This window comes from Branchiostoma floridae, chromosome 11 (assembly GCF_000003815.2).
Source record: "Branchiostoma floridae strain S238N-H82 chromosome 11, Bfl_VNyyK, whole genome shotgun sequence".
Lineage (NCBI taxonomy): Eukaryota > Metazoa > Chordata > Leptocardii > Amphioxiformes > Branchiostomatidae > Branchiostoma > Branchiostoma floridae.
The window spans coordinates 10,498,504-10,521,699 of record NC_049989.1 but is presented as its reverse complement, the minus strand read 5'-3'; the positions used below and the strand labels follow the sequence as shown (position 1 = coordinate 10,521,699).

The following is a 23,196-nucleotide window of genomic DNA, read 5'->3' as shown; positions in this document are numbered from 1 at the left end:
TGTATGTCTATTCATGTGCAGCACCGAGACATTGTTGTTCTTAGATTAGAAAGTTTCACGCATCCTTCATATCACTTTTTTAACAAAAAATGTTTGTGTAGAATGAACGTGTTTGTGACTTTGTTTAGATAAAAAGAAATGTGTTTTTGTTTAGATTTAAAACCATCTGTACCAATTAGTTGAAGATGAGTGAGTGAGTGAGTGAGTGAGGGATCAGTGAGTAACCGAGCGAGTGAGTGAGTGAGTTAGCGAGTAAATGAGTGAATTAGAGAGTGGGTGAGTGAGCGAGGAGTGAGAATAAGTGATTGAATAGGTGAGTGATTGAATGCGCGCGCGCGCGCGAGAGAGAGAGAGTGTGTGTGTGAGTTAGCTAGTCAATGAGTGAGTGAGTGAGTAAACAATCGTGGAATCGCCTCAAAAGCTAAACATTTGCACAAATTGCATGATCAAAATGAGGCATGCGAAATGACGTGTTGATGTGTTCATTTTAGATTTAGGTTTCCCCTTTATCCAATGCTGACAACAACATTCCTTTTTTTTCGCTTGCTATATTTCCTTCCTAAAGCGACATAGAGACCGTCATAGGTTTCCGACACCAAATTCCTGACTCCGGAATTTCCGTTCAAAGAAAAATGTTTAAACAATGGTTCACACTATTTTTTTTACATGTTATAAACCCTCATGTTTCCGGTACATTGGTCATGAATCATTAGAAAACTATACTTCTGTTTCTTGATAAGACTGTTTCTTTCCCTCGCAGTCTGACACAAAATACCTTTTAAATTAGATGATGTTCCGAATCACTGAATCTGAATGTCTGTGACGTCATCGAAGAAGATATGATTTACGAAAACAGTGATTTCTCGGAATCGGGCAGGAGATTCGCGTACATCTGAGCAAGAAGGCTGCCGAAGGGCAAAACAAAATGGTCGCGTTTTGTGTTGGTCGAAGTTATCATACACCCTTAGCCGATTTTTACTAGAGACTGTGACAGCGGTGCTCAACGAATATTATAGATAAACAACGAATTTGTGTACGTACAGTTTGTTTTGGTGTCTTGTAAATCATAGTTTTACAGTTTGCATCATATCTCAGTTATTGAATCAAGGCTTACACAAAGTTTGATTTATCCATGGCCAATGTGTATAAATTTCAACTTCCCACGTCATATCTAGGCCACAGCAAGTAAAATTTGTGGATGACATCCTCTGCAGACTGCAAAAATAGTGCGATAGGGCGAAAAAAAACAAGATGGGTGAAAAAAACAAGATGGCTATATTTTAAAAAATAGGCACCATAAACTTGTGATGAATGTTGTAACAAGAATGAAAGGGACAAAACATGGTGTCAAAGCCAACAAGGCTTTCATTTCTGTATTCAAGACATGTGCTGGTGTTGTAAAAGTGACACTAGTGTGGTAGACTGGCATCACCAACAAAGTTGTTAACCACACTCATAGCTTCCATATTGGTGTCACTTCTACAACTACAATTCTTGGTACCTCGCAAATGTCACTTCTATAAGTACAAGCACTTGGCTACAACACAACATATTTGCTCATTTTCGTACTTTATCCTCATGTTGACCATCCCTGCAGAAGAAAAAAAATCTTGTTTTTTTTTTCTGAAATCAGGCGAAAATTAATGCGCGCGCTCATGTCATCCATAAAATTTACATGCTGTGGCCCTATGAAAGTTGTAGTCATTTGCTCAACGTTAGAACATTTGCAAGCTGTAACGGAATAATTTACTGTAAGTAATTGACTAACTATTGATTATTTTGTAATTCATATAGACTGTTTCTTCTAAACATCATTCAGCCGAAAAATATTGTTCACCTTCTGCTCGCTTTCTGGTGTCAAGAGATGCTGAATCTTCTTCTCTTGAAAATTTCTTTTCACGACGGAAGGATCTTTGTGTTTGAAAATTGAAAATTTCAAATAATGTAAGCATTTACGAGTATATCATGATGTTTTAAAGTCACTACAAAATCAATGTACGTATGTCATTACATTGGCTTCCACTAGACGGCGATCGTCGACTGTTGTGTGGCAAGAATTGCATGCGAAAGCCTTGATTTCATAATAGTAATATATTGCAAGATGCAAAAGAATAATTTAAAAGACACCAACACACACAAAGCCTTTATTAGTTCTTTTATTTGTAAGATTTGCCATACATATGGTAAGCGCTCTAGTACTTGTGGACTTAAGCAAACAACATTTATGTTTTGCTCGTCTTTCGAAATCATAGAGTTTCAATAAGAATATAGAGAAGGGTGAGATACTAAAAAATAGTACTTTAGCGTAGCAAGGTGTTTCTAAAACACGTTATTCTATATTTGCTGTTCCAATATTTTCATCTACAAGTACAATCGAATCCGTTTCCAGTCAACGCCTCTGATGCCAATGTAAATGTTTCCAGTTGTGGTTGTAAAAGTATAGGTGGTATCTCACTGCGCTTGGGGCACCGGTGTGGCACTGTGCACGTGGGGTTCGAAAGAATACTCATAAAAAATTTCATAGATAAAGAACTAAGTTTCTTACGTTTTTTGCTGTGACGCAAGTCATACTTTTACGTATTACACAATATCTGGTTTATGAAAAAAATGGGCAAAAATAACACAACAGTGCCGTAGTGAACGAATCCTGCAGTGCCGCACCGGTGCCCCTAGTGCAGTGAGATACTCCTCAGTGTCAATCTACAGAACTGAACTGTTGGAGGGTTAACTTGTTTCTGATAAATTCGAACAGATGCCCGCTTTTAATTGTATTAGTCCGCAACTATCACGATGCAGCAATTAGTAATTATAGAACGTTATTTGTAAATATTGTAATTTATCGCGTTTGTTTTTCTGCATAGTCTGATTGTAAAATCTCGGCACAATTTAGTGTTTACTGCAAGGCCGATTTTATACATGTGTTCGTCAATAAACCAATCACTACTGCTACTACATACCACCCTATGATTGATAAATCTCGTCTTCTCGTGCTAAAACAAAGATTCAATCCCTCAGTAACAAAACTTTTTCACACATTCAGGGGTCGTTCGAGGTCGCCGGGAATATTTCGACACCTTTACAACCCGGACCAAACACCGAGGTACTCCGCTTACACCTCCCGCGGAAAGAATGCCTGTTTTCTCTAAATGTATGGGGTGTCTTTGGTTTCAAAATTTATAAACATGGTCACAAAGACCCCAGGGAGTCCTCTTTGTTCTTGGGACCAAGCGAGGTTTCTTCTTGTCTCTTGCCTTTGATTGTAAGGCCCCCTTTCCACTTGACGGCGCTCTCACCGCGCTCTCGCTGCGATGGAAAATTGGCCAGAGCGCCGTGAGCGCGCCGCGACGCCAGAAAAACTGCTCTAGTGGAATCGCTCCGGCGACCCCAGCGCGCTCTCACCGCGACGAAAACTCAAATGTCAGCATCTTTTTATGAGCTAACAAAAGTTTGAAAGATTGTTCAACGAATTTCAGAGATAGAGAACGAATCTCTTGGTGTATAGTGTATTTTCGTATCTTTAAAGTCATCCTTTTACGTCTTACATAACATTCAAAGAATAAAATCAAGGCTGTAAACAAATCCCATTTTGGTCACTGTACAGTCACTCAGCCCAAAAGATACACTTTTGTCTTGTTCCTTTTTCTTAAATCTGTCATGTAGCTTGTTCACCATAAATTGTTTTATCATGCCACGCTTTTAGTGTAAATCATACAACACTGAAACACTTCGATTTATTGAAAACAGGACTTCAATAATATAAATGTACAGATGAAGAACAAGAAAACTGATGTCATCATGTTGAAATTAAAAAAAAATAAGTTGAGAAATGATAAACCTTTTTTTAAACCCTGGTTATTCCTTCTCAGTTTGTTTAATTGTAAATCATCGTTACATATTAAACATTTCTCCGGGTTCTGTCTGCTTCTTCTCAAACTGCAGTTGAGAGCGCAGAGAGAGCGCGGTGAGAGCGCCGTCCTAGCTAATTTGGTATCATAAACCACTGTTGAGACCTATTGCGCTCGCCGCGCTCGCTGTGCGCTCTCTTGGCGCTCACGGCGCTCGCTGCGCGCTCCCTTGGCGCTCTCTCTGCGCTCATCGTTAGATCGCCGTCCACGGCGCTCTCACGGCGACTGTTTTGAGCAGGTTCAAAACAGTCGCGGAGGTGATGGCGACCATGGCGACCATGGCGCTCCCACGGCGCTCTCTGCGCGCTCCCATGGCGACCTTGGCGATCCCACCGCGCTCTCACCGCGCTCTATCATATTTGAGGTCGCAGAGAGAGCGCCGTGAGAGCGCCGTCCTAGTGGAAAGGGGGTATAACAAAAAACATTTAAACAAATCCATAGGTGAAACAAGCCTTTATACTTTCGAAGTATCCAAAGCAGAAGAAGAAGGTGTACATCGAAATTATATCAGTTACAAATGGGCAATTTTTGTGTAGGGAATTACAATAAGTTTAACTTCGTTTTAGAATGATTTCTACCAACTCCAAGATCCATTTAGCTGGATCTTTGTTTGTCAAAGATCTATAATTGAGCATCGCGCCTTTAACAGCCATGCATGTAGAAGCAAACAAGTTGGTTGATTGAACACCAATAAACCATACTTAGAATAGAATTAATTCTTATGTAACATCGTTCTGCCTTTCTTGATAATAAGTATCAAAACACCACTTGCACCATACGGTTCATACAGGCCGAAAACCTTGCAGGGAAAGAGAAGAGATATCTGAAATGTTAACTGTTGCGGTACGAAGAAGTTGTTTCCGTCTTTTTGTATGTTTGACAACAGGAAAAACAGAGTGTTGAAGAAGTTTTCAAGTTGAAAGCTTTTGTTGCTCTCAGAATTGTTGCGAGTTCTCTTTGAACGAATTCTGAGGAATAAAGACTTTAGAGGATCAGTTTCCTAAAGGATGGATTCGTACAACTTTTTTTAGATATTATTAGCCTTTGATATTTTGTCCGGATAACACAGGTTATGATACATTTAGTTATTTTTTTGTGTTAATACAGTTGCAGTTGTTAAAAGTTAACGTTATGCCATCATTTTAATGTTGTGCTGATCATTTCTCTATCTCTACGTTTCATTGTGAAAATTACATGCTTTTCATGGCTCTAGCCAACTCGTGCGCTGGTAACGGTGAAAATGTATGTGATTACAGATTTCTAGAGATTTTTCTCGCTTCTTGGTAATGGTGAAAATGTAGGAGATTGCAGATTTCTAGAGATTTTTCTCGCTTCTTGTTAATGGTGAAAATGTAGGAGATAACAGATTTCTAGAGATTTTTCTCGCTTCTTGGTAATGGTGAAAATGTAGGAGATTGCAGATTTCTAGAGATTTTTCTCGCTTCTTGGTAATGGTGAAAATGTAGGAGATTGCAGATTTCTAGAGATTTTTCTCGCTTCTTGTTAATGGTGAAAATGTATGTGATTACAGATTTCTAGCGATTTTTCTCGCTTCTTGGTAACGGCGAAAATGTAGGAGATTACAGATTTCTAGCGATTTTTCTCGCTTCTTGGTAATGGTGAAAATGTAGGAGATTGCAGATTTCTAGAGATTTTTCTCGCTTCTTGGTAATGGTGAAAATGTAGGAGATTGCAGATTTCTAGAGATTTTTCTCGCTTCTTGTTAATGGTGAAAATGTAGGAGATTACAGATTTCTAGAGATTTTTCTCGCTTCTTAGTAATGGTGAAAATGTAGGAGATAACAGATTTCTAGAGATTTTTCTCGCTTCTTGGTAATGGTGAAAATGTAGGAGATTGCAGATTTCTAGAGATTTTTCTCGCTTCTTGGTAATGGTGAAAATGTAGGGAAAATGTAGGAGATTGCAGATTTCTAGAGATTTTTCTCGCTTCTTGGTAACGGTGAAAATGTATACGAGATTGCAGATATCGCGCCACAAGTGGCGGTGCGTGACTTCGCCAGTTTCTCCCCTGTTGCAACTTGCCCCCCAGACTAAACAAGTCAACAAATGCGCCCGATCGGAAAGCTTCAGCACAGGAAACCTGGCCATAAACACGGAGAAAGTGACGACAGGTGCGACTCTGCAGACCGCCTGCCTCTCGGAAGTGGACCGAAGTGGGCTGCTACACTACAGCTTTTAGTTGAAGTGTTGGGAGACCATATATGGTCATTTTCTGTGACATCGGTCTTATGTCATCGCTCTGTGGGTTTTCAGGTTATGTGGGAGCTGACAAACATGAATTAGAGCCTCTTGGAAACAGGGTTGAGGTGAGACAGCTTGGTTTTAGTGAAAAAAGTTATCTGGAAGTTTTCTGCAGTTTGGTGCATTTCGAAGATTTTGAAGGAACACATTTTCAGCTTGATCATTTCTGAATGGTGAAATGTAAAATAAAAAAAAGCATGAATTAAAAGTCTCTTAAAAGCAAGGTTGAGGTGAAACAGCTTGGTTTTAGTAAAAAAAGTTGTCTGGAAGTTTTCTGCAGTTTGGTACATTTCTAAGATTTTGAAGAAACGCATTTTTCAGCTTGATCATTCCTGAATGGTGAAATGTAAGAAAATGTGTCAATGGAAAAATCATTCGAATTCATTCATTCAATCTACCATAGAGGTTGGGAGCAGAGATAACTAAGAGTTGACGAGAATTTAAATCTGAACCTGTTTAAAGTTATCTTTGGTGATTTGAATTGTCGGTGCCCAGTTTCTGCCAATATGATTATCCTTCTTGGCAAACACTTTATTTTCAAGAACCGTCAACGCTCTCTTAATTTACAAGCCTTTATTTCATATATGTCATACTTCCATAGGCTAGAATATATCATAGCAAAAAGGATGGATAAGATAAAAGAACACTTTGGTAAATGGGGGAAAGTAGCTTTATCGTTAAAACAGTGAATAGTGAATAACATATATACAACTTCTGTTTATCATTTCCTTGTTATATACAAATGACATGTGTACACTGCTATAAGTTATCCTCATTGTTTTCTGGTTTTATTTATCTTTTGTGTCCTACATGTACTTTCAGTATTATCGCTCTATGTATGATATGTGTATCTTGTGTTTGAAAAATCAATAAAAAGTTATATAAAAAAAAGAGTTGACCAGAAAGCAGTAAGGAAGCTTTGTTTGTTTGTTTCCTTGTAACTCGTAAACTGCATCTGGACGTTTTGTGCAGTAGGTACAAGCTGCGGAAGACAGGATGGACTCCGACTCTTTTACGATGAGTGTGCTGGGCTCTTTAATTACAGAGCTTAAGAGAGGATCTCCTCAAACATAGGACCACCCGCTTTAGGTCCAATCCGACAAAAAGTCCATAACCTTAAAAACTAAAGAAGGTACTTATTTGTACCTGAGTCAAGTGAGAAAACACGTGACGGTGTTAAGTAACTTTCACAATGGGACAACATAGGGGCCTGCGATGGATTCGAACCCAGAACCTTTAGATTCTGAGTCAACAATCCTAACCGTGAGAACGCATTGTGACTTACTGTTGGTTGCAATTATGATTTTAAAAACACGATTGACTTCAGACAGCATTATAAGGGGCTAATAGCCTTTGTTTTCCACGCTTGTGGCTGGATCTTGATAACGCACGCTTTCCTCTGTAGATTGGTGCCTCATTTTAGAGGGCAATACCTGTTGTAGACTCTGGAAAATTGCATTAACGAACAAAAATTGCATGGTCCAGACTTTGCATGATGACCAATAAACTGGTGGACGTACCGACTGATAAGTATCTAATATCAGCTAAAAAAAAAAAAACAAGAAACGGCCATGACTTCAAGTACCAGAGTTACTAACCTAGAATTGATGTGTTCAAAAATTCGTATTTTCACAGAACTATCGTAGAGTGAAATTTGTAATCACCAAGTGCGGTAGGGGCATCTTCTCTGGATAGTTTTCAAGAACGCTTGCAGATAGATGTGCAAAAGTTAGGTGTGACAGGTCGTTCAGTGTAATATAACCAGCTGCTGCCGCGCCGCGTGCCTTCCAAGCTTGTGAAAATTTGCTTACGAAACATACCCGCTATGATAGCTACGTTTTTGAACGCATTATTACATGTACAGGACACTAACTATATTTCGTTTGATTTCTGGAATATCGACGGGCATATTTACACACACCAACGCATTAGTCCTGAATACTCACAGATTCGGTGTTTTTTTATACGAGGAACCAAAAAAAGATGTCCACCATATATGAACACACAATACACTTTAACATAACCTCCTCATATTAGAAAGATATGAAAGATGGAGTTTTTATAGGCTTCAATCGCTTGGTGATAAAATTTTGTAAAAAGTTATATGTCAATAGATACTAATTTCACAATAATAAAAAAATCAGTCCCAACAGATAAAGAGCCATTGTGTTCATTTCCATGTTATAATTTGAGTGAAACAGACCTGCATTACTATGATTGAATGAGAGGAGTAAGGTTTAGAGACAAAATGCACACGTCGCAACCAAGCTAATTTTCCGCGTCCAGTATAAGTTGCCCAAATAGGAACAAATACACCCTGTGCTAGTTTTATAAACGTTCACACGTTTCAGATGTTATCTTTCGTCAGTAACTGCGTTTCTTAGGATATTCAATGCATGAGAGACTTTTGTATCATGTATCTTTAATACTAGTGCCTGAATGTCTAACCTTCATATACGTATCGCAGTTCGAGACACTACTTTTCCTGTCTATGTGGTTCATTTGCTCAACGAACCAAACTCCTCTCAAACCGTATCTTGATAATTTCTACTTATATTTCAGCCGTAGAATTTCAGCCGGTGTTGAGTGGATATACTTGTGCCCTACAGAGGAGTGTTGATGACCCGATACAGGGTCACAGTGCCGCTCAGGCTTCCAGCAACCAGCAGCATAGGGTGCCCGTCAGGAGAGTCCTCGTGCGGAATGAACCTGAAATGCAGTTTAGGAAACGGCTAACGGTGCTGTTGATTATCTCCGAGCAGATATTTGGGAGTAAGAAATTGACACGAATGTCATTTATGAGCGAGAAAGGATTTTGTTAATAAATTATATCTTTATAGACTGCTGGAGGAAGGGACATAATAAAGTATCCATGAATAGAGGCGGTGGGCGCCATAGACTTCCTGCAACCTATGATCCACTGCTCACTGAGTCACGTGTTCTATCTGCATAACGTGACGTCACCACATCAGTGGATTGTGACAATTGAGTCCAATTTCTGTGTTGGAAAATAACAGTTCAGCTATTGCAAGAACATAATAGAGTAGTTTCACAGTTGCTATAGTAACGTTTACTCACTTGATGTCCTCTGGGTCAATGTCACCGACCTCTCGGTCAGCATAGGCGTTGTCCCACTTCCGGTCCCAACTTTAAGGGGAGAAAGTTGTTGCATATGAATGAATGGGTGAATTTATTACTTACCAATCGCACAAACTACAATGTATGGCAACCAATAGCAACTGGTTAATATTATATGTTTCAGTGATCGTGTCTCGCATTTGGAATACAATGTAAAGAAGCTGACCTACGTAGACGGATATATGAGTTGAACATGAGAGCAGTATAAATGAAAAATTTCGTTCTTTGCACCAGTAAGAGAGATGTGTGATTTGGTATTTTTCAACAATATTTCTCTCTATTTACTATAGGTAGGGCATGTTATTGAGCTTTTAGTTCTTACACATGAATTATCATCATTATTAGCACAATTCTGTAGCTATGTTATTATACAATATGCACAAATGATAAAAAAAATTGGTATTTGTGTTTGATTGAGTCAAATATTTTGTTGTGAAAGATTTGCTGAATACAGCTTAGTCTAGTTTAAATTGTAGTTTTGTCGTGTTTTGTTAATGCTTGCGCTGCAGACTACGCTGTTATGTTCTGTGCTGTGCTAGAGTACTAGGTACATGTTTCATATTGAACACCATAGGTGATAAGAACCTCAGGCGGTATTGAAGCGCCGGCTAGTAATCCGTGATGGTACTGCAGCCTGGAACAGACACGTTGTATACTCAATTTGTATTTGACAGAAAAATTTGTGTAGCCGTACGTTGTCAACATCCCAGATGGCGGTGCCTGTCGGATGTCAACAATTGTAAAGAAAATCCTTGTTGTATCCCAGATGTGCTTCTATCCCAGAAGCGCTACTGGGAAGGAGCGCATCTGGGTTATGTAGTCCCGCTTATCGATACCGTGAAAACAACGTAGTTCTTACCGGCCATGACGGTGTATGGTCTGGAACTCAGGTACAGCGTGCGGGTTGTGGGTGTCTAAGGTGTACACCATAAGGGTGGAGGTGCGTTCGTTCCCAAGGACGATAACAGTCTTCCCGAAAGCCTCACCGACAGCCAGGGACTCGGACTGGGGGCCCTAGGTACGAGAGGTACCTTAAATATCTATATCAGATATAGGAGAATTCTTTTACACAACCAGCAGGTACTTACATTGCTTACGTTTCGAACTCTCTCAGACACCTTCGTCAGAGCTTCTAACTGGAGTTCTGCTTCTCATCGCTTTATGTAGCCGATGTAGGTGGCGCTTTTGCGGTGAGATAACAATCCCAAACGTGTCTAAGCCTGTATCCCCCCTCGTCCAGGTTCATCAAGGTTTGCCACCTCCGAACTCTACATTCTGCAAATATTTTACCTTAGCGGTGAACTTACCAAATCTTCCCACTCACTTCCTGTCAACAGTGTATAAAAAAAAACAACTACACATTGCACACTAACAAAAACATCAAGAACATCAAGACACACCAAAAGTAAAACCTCCGTACGCAGAGGTAGCAACCGGTATGTATACCTTCTTCTTAGACGTTTCATCCATCGTGTCTTCTGGATGATCGTGCAGAAACTCGTCCTTGTACTCACTATTGAATATGGAGGGGTAGTACAGCGCATGCGCACGCTCCACCTGGTCACCACTGTCCCAAATCTGGAGAAAGACATGGCCTGTTACTCTGAGGACAGGAAACTGAATGTACGGTAGCAGCGTTGGACAGATTGGAGACAAAATTTTGCTCAACCGGGCACTGTAGCTATCCCAAACGGGATTTTATACCTATGATTGAAAGGGAAGGGAGTGTTTTCCTTCTGTATGCAATCTTCAAGATTTCAAAGCCCATGTTCACCGATATTTCATTGCATGGTAATTTCCACCATCCATCCTCTTGGTCAACAGCATTACCTGCATTTGAACAAACCGTCAAAAAGCGTTACCTGAGTCAGATTCTTTGCATCCCAGATAGAGAACCCCCTCCCTCCGAACGCGTAGAACGCCTCGTACTTGGTGGGGTCAGAAGCCGACTTGCCATCGTAGTTACTCAGGCGTAGGACTCCTGCACTCAAAGAAGTAAGAAAACACAAAACAAAAACACAAAATTGCTGTCTCGGAATTTCAATGAAACGAACTTGAGATAAGTCAATCTGTGGTAACAAGTGTAGTAGCTATTGTCGAAAGCTTGTTGAAATAATAAAAAAAGCTTGTTGAAATAAGAAAAAGCTACATATATATAGCCCAAAGAAGAGGACTAGAGCAATCTTTTTATAAAGCACTGTCGTTTTGCTACAAACCAGTGTATATTATCTTCTGAGTCATTTAGTTTGAGTACCCATTACAGAGCAAAATCGGCGTGTTTTGTTTCCTCTTACCAAGCTTGGTCTCGTCTGCCAAGGCATCTCTCAGGAGAGACGGCACATTGTTTGCTATGGCATTGTCTACAGGTCAAAAAGAAATAAGTTGATAAGAATACAAGGGCTCATCACAGCAGCGCCTTTTGACATTTTTTAAACTGCATTTCAGGTTCATTCCGCACGAGGGCTCTCCTGACAGGCACCCCATGCTGTTGGTTAGGGCTGGGTATCGGTACAGTGTACCGGTACAAAACCGGTTTTTCTTATTGGACCGGTCCAGAAAAACCGGACCTGAAAAAAGTAAGTGGACCGGATGTTGGACCTTTTAGAAAGTTAACAGATTATTTGATCATGCATTCACACGTTTTGACGCTTGCAGGTGGAAGAAAATAACAAGAGCGAAGCCGAAGCAGATTATAGTTTATAGGCATTTCTACCAAGTTTTACAGTCAATCGTACAGGTGCAGTTAGCGTTGTATGATTTTAAAACACCAGTGTGAGTCTACTAGTAATACCCCACCAAACTGATTTCTTTGTAGTAAAATGAACCATTGGTATCATTCAGACTGAATCAGGTCCAGGTTCAGGTCCGGACCTGGACCTGATCCTCTGGACCTGAACCGGACCTGGACCTGAAGTTTCTGTACCGGTACCCACCCCTACTGTTGGTTGCTGGAACCGGTGCTTCAACACTAGCACTATCATCTATTTTCTAATTTCTTAAGATGTACTAAAGTTGTAGAAGGATTGACATGATAGGTGACTGTCACATATTTTAACAAGTGATATTTTAAGTAGCCTTCGGTGTGTAAAGCTATAAACAGATACAAAATCCACATTGAAGAAAACCCACTGGCCACAAAGTCCATGCCCCTCCACTCGTCACTGATGTCGACTCCGTTAACGGTCAGTTCTCGTGTGTTTCCCTCGTTTGATGTGATAAGCAGTTCACGGCCTCCTGCTGATACGTACTTCACCGTATCAGGCTGATACAGGCCGTATATGGGCCAAGACTCGATATGGATTCCTGTATCGGGAAGTTATTTGGATACATACATACACGCATACAATTGTCACACGTTGAGAATGCATATAGAGTTACATGTAAGATAATATTAGCAGCAATGATGTAGCCTTATCCATCTATGTGATGCATCACTCAGGCGTGCGAAGGGGCTGCACGAGCACCTCCATGGGGGTGCTCCACAGAGGTCCTCCATGGAGGTTGCTCGTGCAGCCCTCCGGCTCCACGGAGCGAGCTCTACGTACTATAATTACAAATACTTGGTCCTCGTCACCTTCATGGAATTTTTAGAACTCCATGGAGGAGCTTCACTTACACGCATAACGTTACATCCATCCATCCATCTATATGTATATATAATACCTACAAGCGAAAGGTAAGGATGGGGGGAGGGGCAAAATAATGATCACTGCCTCACATTGGCCAGAAACGTCAACGCACACTCTCAACCAATGAAAAAAATACGAAAGTAAATAAGGTGATGAGTGATTTGCATATCTCATTCTTTGTTTAATGTTACCTCCATCTTTGTCACTGGGGTCCAGCCCGGAGTCTCCCCAGTATTTGGCGCCCAGAGGATACAGCTCTTCTGCCGTTGCCGTCGTCAAGTCAACCACGATTACTGCGTTGTTCTCCTAGAATTGAATCACGTGTTTATCACGTGAGCATTGCGTGTTTATCACGTGTTCGCCACTACAAAACGAATCAAATGTTAATCACGTGAGCATTGCGCGTTTATAGCGTTTTCGCCACTAGAAACGAATCACATGTTAATCACGTGAGCATTGCGAGTTTATAACGCTTTCTCCACTAGAAGCAAATCACATGTTAATCTCGTGAGCATTGCGTGTTCATCACTGTGACGTGGTCGTAACATGCTCATCTCATGAACCAACGTTTGAATTTTGTTGGTACATGTAGATGTTTAGGACTATTCCACAATTCCGCATTATTTGATTCTGTTTTGTAAATGAGGTATGTTGGTGATTTAATAACGATAAAAATAAATATTACAAAGTAGGTAAATATAAGCAAGAGAAGACAAGGATCAAAGTCTAAAGCGTATCGTCTGATTATGTTGTTTTAACCTCTTACCTGTAGTCCGACGTACGCCTTGGTTTCGTCCTTGCTCAGGGTGACGTATTCTGGTTCCAGTTCCTCCGACAGGCGGTTGGGAGACCCAGGCTCCCCACGGTACACCCACCGGACACCTCTAGCCGCGTACTCGTCCTGGCTGATACAGAACGAGATATTTAGACATGCCAGTTGATGACGTATTTTTGAGATATCTATATCGTAAGGTTCTGTTCATGACGTCGACTGGAGCAGTTTGGATCGGGAAATCAGCTCCAGTCATGAACAGAGTCGAGGGGGTATACAAGCTGAGTCATGTCTGGGACGACATTCTTGCTGCTGCAGCGCCACCTACATCGGCTATAAGTAGCAGCAAGAAGTAGTTTCCGGTCATTCTACCCTGATGATGGTGTCTGATAGACACCGAAACGTTGAAGTATATAAGGATTCCTTGGTTGTGCATAAAAAAACCTTATATGATAATTGCCAACCTGATGAATATATTTACGTATGCTTGAAATAATTATCATGCACGTGTGATTCTTGTACATATTACGCTTGGAAAAACTAACGGTATGTACGTGTTGCATATGGACATTGATATCATTGAGATCACTGAAAGACAATAGAGATCATTGACAATTGTTAAGATTATTGATATGTTATTAAGAGATAATTGGAAGACATTGGATAATACGATCATTAATATAATGGACAGATCATCGGATCGGAGGACCTTGAAAATCATTGACCGATATCGTTGAGATTATTGACATACCATTGGGAACGCTATTGAAATCTTGCGTTTGAGACAAGTTTCGGACCCTGTCATTAAAATTTGTTGTCTACAGAGGATGTCATCCATAAAACTTGATCTCCGTAGTCTTGTACAAAATTAAGCAATCGTTTGGTAACATAATATGCTGGTGATCGGAAAGGCCGACTCTGAAAAGATCTTGTCGCCGGATTTCTGGCCCAGTGGTATCCTGGTAAGGAAATTCTACCAACGATCTGCTCCTCGAGATCACTAATGGATAACAACCAAGGACAGTTGACTTCCGTGAATTTTGTGTCTTACAACTGCCGATCGCTGAAAAACTCTGTTCAGGTTGTGAAAGACCTTTGTAAAACTTCCGACATTGTTCTACTGCAGGAACATTGGTTACTCCCGCAGGACCTGCACCTTTTATCAGAACTCGATGATGATTTCTTAGCTTTCGGTACCTCCCCCGTTAACACAGAGGAGGGTATTCTTCAAGGTCGCCCATATGGCGGTGTAGCTGTCCTTTGGAGGCAGAACATTGGTCTAGAGGTCAGTATCGAGAGTTGCGATGAGGATCGAATTTTAGCCGCAAGTGTTAAGTCTGGAGATAGACAAATGCTCCTTGTATGTGTTTATATGCCAACTGACTGTGTTAATCATGCTGATCTGTTTATGGAAAATCTTGGTAAGATCGAGTCACTTTCGAATGATCTAGGTATCTCTAACATATGTATTATGGGTGACTTTAACACCCGTCCTGACGGGCGGTTTGCCCCCATGCTGTATGAATTTTGTCAGGACAACAACCTTCATGTCAGCGATGTTGAGTTGCTTCCCAATGACACTTTTACGTACTTTAGTGACGCTCATGGGACAACATCTTGGTTGGACCATTGCGTCTGTTCCGAAACCATGCATAACAACATCATAGACATGAAGGTTGATCATGGCTTCCTGTCGTCCGATCATTTCCCACTGCAAGTATCGTTCCACTGGGAGCCATTGTTTGTAAACACAGCTGAGAACCCACCTATGAATGTTAAGTATGTTAATTGGGAACGCGCAACTCCAGCCGATCTGCTTCGCTACCAAACCTACTCTAATACACTCCTATCTAATATCTTCATCCCCGATGACGTTCTCTACTGTAACAACCCTAACTGTGATAATGATACTCATAAGAATGCCATCCTTCACCTTTCCAACCAGATAATAAACACTCTTCATGCCGCCGCCTCCGCTTCTCTCCCTTATAAGAAACGATCCTCCCCTTACTCTGTACCCGGCTGGAACGCCGTTGTCAAGGAGGCCCATCAAGCCGCCCGAGATGCTTTCAGCTGAGCATCTTAAGAACGCCGGGCCCCAACTACCCGTTCTGCTTTCAATTTTAATTTCCTCTATGCTTAGACACGCCTATGTGCCACCTAGCATTCTGAACGTTGTACTTGTCCCTGTATTGAAGAAGCCCAGCTGTAATGCTTCGAACAAGGACAGTTATCGTCCGATTGCAATTGCCAGTCCCTTGTTAAAAGTCATCGAATCTGTACTATTGACATACCTTGACGATTTCCTATGCTCCCCTAGCAACCAGTTCGGATTTAAGAAGAAACATGGAACTGATCTATGTATATTTGCCCTCAAAGAAATTATTCAGTATTATCGACAAAGGGGCTCTCCTGTATTTGCATGTTTTCTGGACGCATCCAAAGCGTTTGACCGTGTAAACCACTGGACATTGTTTAAAAAACTTATGGATCGAGGAGTTCCGATGTACCTAGTTAGATTCCTGGTCGTGTGGTATAGTACGTTGTCATTCTGTGTCCGTTGGGGCCACACCCTCTCGGATACATTTACTGCTATGAATGGTTTGCCTCAAGGCAGCATATTGTCACCAATCTTGTTCAATGTGTATGTATCCGATTTGAGTACCGAGCTACTGAGGTCTGGAGTCGGTTGCTATGTTGGGGACACCTTAGTCAACCACTTGATGTACGCGGATGACATTTGCCTCGTCTGTCCGTCTGTTAAAGCGTTGCAGAGACTGATTAGTATTTGTGAGCTATCTGGAGCGGATATTGACATGTTGTTTAATGAATCGAAAACACTATGTATGTACTTTCCGTGTCGCCGCTTCCGCATAAGTATGCCTTTGCCGCCGCTGATGCTGTACGGTACCGCCTTAAAGTATGCCTCTTCTACCACATATCTTGGGTATATAATTACCCCTGATCTTTCGGATGACGCAGCAATCCGAGCTCACGTCAGAGGCTTTTATTCTCGGGCAAATTCACTCCTCCGCCGGTTTCGTTACTGCTCAGCGGCGGTAAAAAGTGAGTTGTTCTCAGCGTATTGCTCCCCGATGTATTGTGCCCAAATCTGGAGTAATTACAGCGTGAGTACGATCTCCAAGCTACGAGTGGCTTACCACAGCGCAATGAAACTGCTCTTTTCGGTCGGCAGGCATACAAGTACTAGTTGGTTGTTTGTGAATAACCGGACCGACATGTTTGACGCAAGGCGCCGCAAGGTCACCTACTCATTTGTAACACGCCTGCTGTCGTCTGACAATGATATAATTAGAGTGCTTGTACACTCGGACGGCTTTTGCCACAGCACATTCTGGCGACATTATGTAAAGTATTTGTAAGTGTAGCTTTGTAAATCTTTGTTCTGTGTCTGTTTTTATGGGCCATGGGCCTGATACAAATAAATAATAATAATATACCTTGCATCAAACTTCCTGAAGTTGACGGTTCTCTTCACAATGGTAGCGCTGTTGGGCAGGTCGTCCGAGCTGAACTCGATGATGTTGAGAGAACCCTCCGGGTTGAGGAAGTTCCCGTTCCCGTCTCCTCCGTCCTTCCCTTCGTTAGCCACGATCAGCTTACGACAGTCACTTGTGAAGAGCAGCATGTCTGGGGATCCTCCCACTTAACGATGATGATATAGAATAACCGATTAAAAAAAGTATGTTACAATTTTAAACTTTATATCTGTACACAAAATAAGGCAATTACCAACAAGCTTTCGATCAGTCCTCTGATCCTTCTCAAGTTGTAATGACCCAAAGCCTAAGTCACACATCCGGAACGGAAGTGTGACGTCAGCAAAGGGTCAAAGGTGCTTGGCAGTCGGTATCGGCCCCCGTCTCGGTTGAGTGAAAGTTGGTGGGCACTGATGTAAATGGCCTCTTTCACTCTTTCACTACCGTCACAGATGAACTTAAATTCAAAAGTCGATAATATATTTTACATGCAATGACAGTACATGGCTTGCAAAGAGTTAGTATTTTCAGCGGCAGCGTATTGATCTTTCAAATTTACATCTTCCGGGGTATTCCTCTAGCCCATCAATACAGTGCATCACGGTTTTTTCTTTGGTCACATCTGTACCAGTTCTTCTAGATAGTGTAGCCCCGGCCAGGCCCCGAAACCGCAACCTTGTCCCGGTAGACTCTCAGGTACCGCGGAGGTACTACTCGGTGTGCTCGCTATTAGCGTCTATAATCGAATTACTTGTTTTAACTCCGAGTTAAAAGCAAGCTGGGGCCGGCCATGTCGTTCACCGAAAAGTATACTAATAGATTAATGCCAACATTAAAAGATTTCAGTATTTTTGTTGTTGCTTCAATTGAAGTATAATATTATGTTAACCATTTGAGTTAATTATGTGTATTATATGAGAATTGTAAATGTATGTATGTATTGGCATTCAATGTCAGCTAAGCTGCCTTTTTCGCATTGTCATGTCGGCAATGTCAATAAATAAATTACTAAATATGCAAATTTTTACAGCTTCCTTACCTGGGGCCTGATATACCAGCTGCATGTCACCTGTCCCACGATAAGCCTCGTAGATGAGAACATGTCCCGGCAGGCCCTTGTGTTCATGTTCTCTGGTCAGCGCTACAAACCCACCACAGTACTCCACGTCGGTATACGTCACCTGCAAAATGTACATGTATTCTAGGACTTATACCCCTTTACGCCACAAGGAGGCGGGGTGAGGGACAGAAGTACCACGCAAGTCTCGACCTAGTTCTCGCAACTCTCGCGAGAACTGGGTCACTCCGTGAACAAGATGGACTGATAGCCATCGAAAATTTGGAGGTCCGTGTGTTAACCTTTAAAAAGGAGTCACCGATTGATGAAAATTCTATTAACATTGTATCCTTTAAAAAAAGAGTTTGAAGATTCCCCGCCTCCATGAAATAATCCGAGTGGCTTGTACGTTTTGAAGTTTATCAGTTACATACGCAAATAAGAGTTTTATTAAAATCACACGTGTTCATTGGTCACTTCCTATCACTTTAAGGTTAACGTTACAAGTAATGGGGAACAAACAACAACAGCTATTCAGAGATACCCGATACAAAACCTCGTGTAAGGCAATGAATGCAATATAAACTCCTATTCTTGATAGTGTACTAATAAATATTGTGGGTGTAATGCGTATTTGATGTGTTGCTTTCCTCTAATTATGATATGAAAATTCGATTTAACGTCCTAGTCAAAGCTTGATAGTTGACGCCATAACTTCGCATGTGTTGATACAATTTCTCGCTGGCTGGGGAGGCGACAACTATAGGCTCAGACGCTAGGGGCGCGATTTTAGTCAGGCTAACGTCATGCCTTACCTGGCCGGCTTGCGGAAGTTCCTGGTAGTGCAGCAGGGTTATGGACCGGGGGTCTGACACGTCAATCACGTTAAGAAGCCCCGGCTGACCTACACATGGCAAACACACCGTTTCTCTTAAGATAATCTTATTGTCCGATGTAGAAAAATAATAATCATAAAAATATTAATGTACGAGTATATGTGCACGCAATAGTATTATTGTAGCAGACCGCGGCAGTTTATGCTAAATGAATCACACGTCATTTAAAACGATGCATATTTGCTTTAGGATTAAAATAGGCATGGTAATTACATATGATAACTACGTTCCGGCCAATGTGTGCATAGCAAAGGCTACTGCATTTGTTTAGGCCCCTTTCCACTAGACAGCGATCGCGCTGCGCTCTCACTGCGACCTATATAGGATATGTTTAACATTCGCTTCCACACTGGGTATACCATACAAAACGTAAAAGTGTGACTGAGAAGACAACAAAACACACAAAGTCTAAAAAGATTCGTTTCTTTTCTATAGAATTCGTTGAGTGATCTGTCAAATTTTAGGTCGCAAAGTCAAAGAGAGCTCGGCGAGAGCGCCGTCCTAGTGGAAAGGGGGTACGAGATATTACCGACGCTGTAGACTTTCTTGTTGACGGGATCGTAGCCGACTTGTTCCGCCGCCCCCTTCCCCATCTTGTACTTGGCGTCACCGTTGTCATACCGGTAGGGTAGGTACACAGTGGAAAGGTGCTCCAACCCAAGCCTTATACTCTGCCCTGTTGTTAGAACGCACAAGAACAGACCGAGGGTCAGGAAAGCCATATTGATGACTCGTACGCGTGATGATATTACGTCATGAGGTCAGCTGACCTGTCAGAAGGTCCTAACAGAACAAAGTAAACTTTATTAAACTTTAGCCTGACTAAAATCGCGCTCCTAGCGGCCGGCCCTACAATTGCCACCGCCTTTTCGGGGAAAGAGTCATTAACCCCAGCCAACGAGAGATTGTGAAAACACAGGCTATATCAAACTTAAAATAAAGACATTTTTATGGGTACTTAGATATGAAAATTGTGACAATATTTCCATGGCGTTCGAATCAATGATATATGTCCATATTAGTATATTATAATCTTCATAACAAAGTAATGCATGACATTGTCATCTAAAAATGTGGTAAATAATTCCGTACAAAACCTTATATTATAACTATGCAACCGGCAAGCCATAATCACAAGGGTCTGTAATGACAGCCTATATCATGTCCTCAATACGACAGTAATTGCCCCAGGCCAGATGCGGTCAAAGTACAGTAGGTTTAGAACCAGTCATATTTATCAGAAGCCCCACTCTTTTAGTGTGGTGAGTTCTTTTACGTGGTCGGCATGTGGCAATCCTTAAAAAAATGGGCTTCCATTTAATGATGATAATAATAAATAAACGTCATGCCTGAAGGTATAGTTAGGTTCACGCAAGCAAGTTTTTGGAGCAGTTATGGATTCGTCATACACTTCAACTGGTGTTCTGGTGCACTAAAATGTTGTTGTTGTTTTTTTCTTAAAAGAAACGTAATTGTTTGTCTGTTTTATCAAAATCTCGCTGAAAATCCTACGCCAACAAATTATTAGAATGAATGTTTCTGGCGAAGTAAACATGCGTTCAAGCCACACAAAAAAGACGCTGCCGACAAACATCTGTTTGGACATTATAATACAGTGGAAGCCAGTTAATTGCACGTCGGATAAACGCACACTTCGGTCAATTGCACGGAATCCCAAAATCCCGTGGCGGTGCGGTCCAACTGGGTAACTTCGCATTATCGCACACGCCGGATAATTGCACGGGATTCGCTGGTAAATTGGGTGTGCAATTAAGCGGCTTCCACTGTATCAGCTATTTTTACCCAAGGCCTATAACAAACCGGATGTTCGGATAAAGCGAACAAGCATACTTGTTTACTAAGTGTGAATCAAACGTGTGAATTTTTGCCAATGTAGCAGGTGTTCCGTAGGGGCACGTATTTGAATTGACTTGTGTGAAGTTATCTTTCTACATACAATATATTCAGAACAAATCTAAATCTTAACTTAAGGCCACATCAAGTAAATCTTATCGATGACATTCTAAAGAGACTCCAAATTTAATGATAGAGGGCAAAAGCCTAGATGAGTAAGCAATGTCCAGAGGGGAAAAAATATTGTTTTCTGTTACTTGTTTCTGGCAAATATTAGGCCCCTTTTCCACTGGACGGCGATCGCGCTGCGCTCTCACTGCAACAAACATATGGATATGTGGATATCTGTAACCTTTGTTTTCATGCTATCATACAAAACGCAAAAGTGCGACTTAGAAGACAACAAAACACACAAAGTGTAAAAAAACTTCATTTCTTTTCTATACAATTCGTTGAGGGATATGTCAAATTTTAGGTCGCAGAGAGAGCGCGGCTGGAGTGCCGTCCGTGGAAACGGGGTATTATTAATGAGCTCGCTGATGTAATTTATAAGATTACCTTGCTATGACCTAATCCACAAAAAATCACCACTGGTATTATTAGCTAACATCAGCAATCACTTTTATAACCTGAAAGTTTTCTTACTTGGACGAGTTCCTTTTCATATGCATACGTTGTCCTTAAACGCCGGGGCTAAACATGGTTTCTCACATAGACGTTCAAAGGAGAGCGTATCTTAAGTAATGCACGTGGGCCAATTACTGGTACAGTAAAGCAAGGCGATAACGCAGCAGTCTTCAGTCATCGTAATCTCTCGTTATCAGGCATTATTATCCTATTTCACAACTGTACATCATACTTGTCAATCATATGTAAAGACTTTGCACCAAGTGCTTTTATATTGAAAATATTAGCTCATTGCAAAATGGGAAAAAGGGAATTACAAACTTAAAGTGGAGCCTGTTAACTTTATCTCAGCATACGTTGTCCTTAAACGACGCCGCTAAACATGGTTTCTCACATAGACGTTCAAAGAAAAGCGTATCTAAGATAATGTACGTGAGCCAATTACTGGTACAGTATACCAAGACGATAACGCAGCAGTCTTCAGTCATTGTAATCTCACGTTATCAGAAATTGCCTATGTAGCGTTTCTTGAAGTTGCCAATCTTAAAATCAACGTCTTTTGGCTTCAACAATTTGAATAACCTTTTGAACAATATGAATAACCGTTAGAAGTACTAGTAGTTCGAGCGAGGCTACACTGATAAAAGGTGGCGAGACAGGTTTTCTGCAAACACTCAAGTGAGCGGACACAGATTGCAAGGCAGGTCTTAAGTTCTATCCTTGCTACTTATGTCTCTTCCGGTCGTCTTGCTCTATTGCCCAGACTAGGGTCCTGAGACGGAGTCCATATTTGTGGTAGAAGTTAATGGAAATACGCGCTCTTTTTTTATCGGGAACGAGCGAACCTTCACCATAATGGTCTACTCTGGATCCGTCAACTTCGTGACAAGAATGTCAAGGTATGCTGGGATTCGTTTCGTTTGTCAAGACAGTGGAAGACGAAAGATCCCACTTTTTCTGTAATGTGTGGGTTTTGCGACGTTAAAAGATAGTAGTTTTCTTTTTGTCAGTAAAGGTGGAGACATAAGGATTGAATTTGGTGGCTTCTTTTAATAGTACACAAACAACAAGTGACTGCAAATCCTCCGTCCCGTACTTGATAGGTACATAAAGAGAAAGATGGAGACAGAACAACACTCAAGAAAATAAGGGTTGATTTATTGAGCCATTTTCAACTTCGAACATACCATCTAAGCAAATCTAACAGGCTATTACAACAATGTGCAATTTCGCACTCTATGCTACTTGGCACGGTATTCGTAAAGTCTGTCAACGAATGCCATCCGTTGAGATGTCCCACCTATCATTTATATACCAAATGTCGTTTGCGAACTGCAACTTGGCAAGCAAAACACCACGTTCCAGGCTGAGTTGTACTTTGTGTCTCTAAACATCATATTGGTACACATGTTCATTTGATGAATCCAGGCTTTTTCATTTCATTAGCCAGCCCACACAACAGAGTAGACAGATGAGCGAGATTCAGCTCTAGAGCCAGAAAATTACATGAGACGCTGAGATTTCCCTCACGTAATCTGTTTTGAAGACGGCTTTGT

At 41.2% G+C, this 23,196-nt stretch overlaps 1 protein-coding gene across 1 annotated transcript; it reads right to left on the bottom strand.

Moving 5' to 3' along the window:
• Positions 1-8,692: 8,692 nt before the first annotated feature.
• On the bottom strand, positions 8,693-19,881 carry LOC118426200 (mesenchyme-specific cell surface glycoprotein-like). The gene is made up of 13 exons (XM_035835464.1): positions 19,689-19,881; positions 19,079-19,167; positions 18,246-18,387; positions 17,168-17,372; positions 13,701-13,839; positions 13,126-13,240; positions 12,435-12,608; positions 11,600-11,665; positions 11,168-11,286; positions 10,752-10,883; positions 10,165-10,319; positions 9,246-9,314; positions 8,693-8,876 (listed from the first exon to the last, which is right to left on the bottom strand). Exons 1-13 carry the CDS (start codon positions 19,879-19,881, stop codon positions 8,771-8,773), a joined length of 1,704 nt encoding a protein of 567 aa, XP_035691357.1. The 3' UTR covers positions 8,693-8,770.
• Positions 19,882-23,196: the final 3,315 nt, after the last annotated feature.

What these genes read in the sequence shown, in the direction of transcription:
- LOC118426200 (XM_035835464.1), bottom strand. Translation starts at nt 19,881, where the DNA reads ATGGCTTTCCTGACCCTCGGTCTGTTCTTGTGCGTTCTAACAACAGGG. An exon ending in AACTTCCGCAAGCCGGCCAG is followed by an intron (nt 18,388 to 19,078) that starts GTAAGGCATGAC and finishes TACATTTTGCAG; the next exon opens with GTGACGTATACCGACGTGGA. An exon ending in CCCCAGTGACAAAGATGGAG is followed by an intron (nt 12,609 to 13,125) that starts GTAACATTAAAC and finishes TTCCCGATACAG; the next exon opens with GAATCCATATCGAGTCTTGG.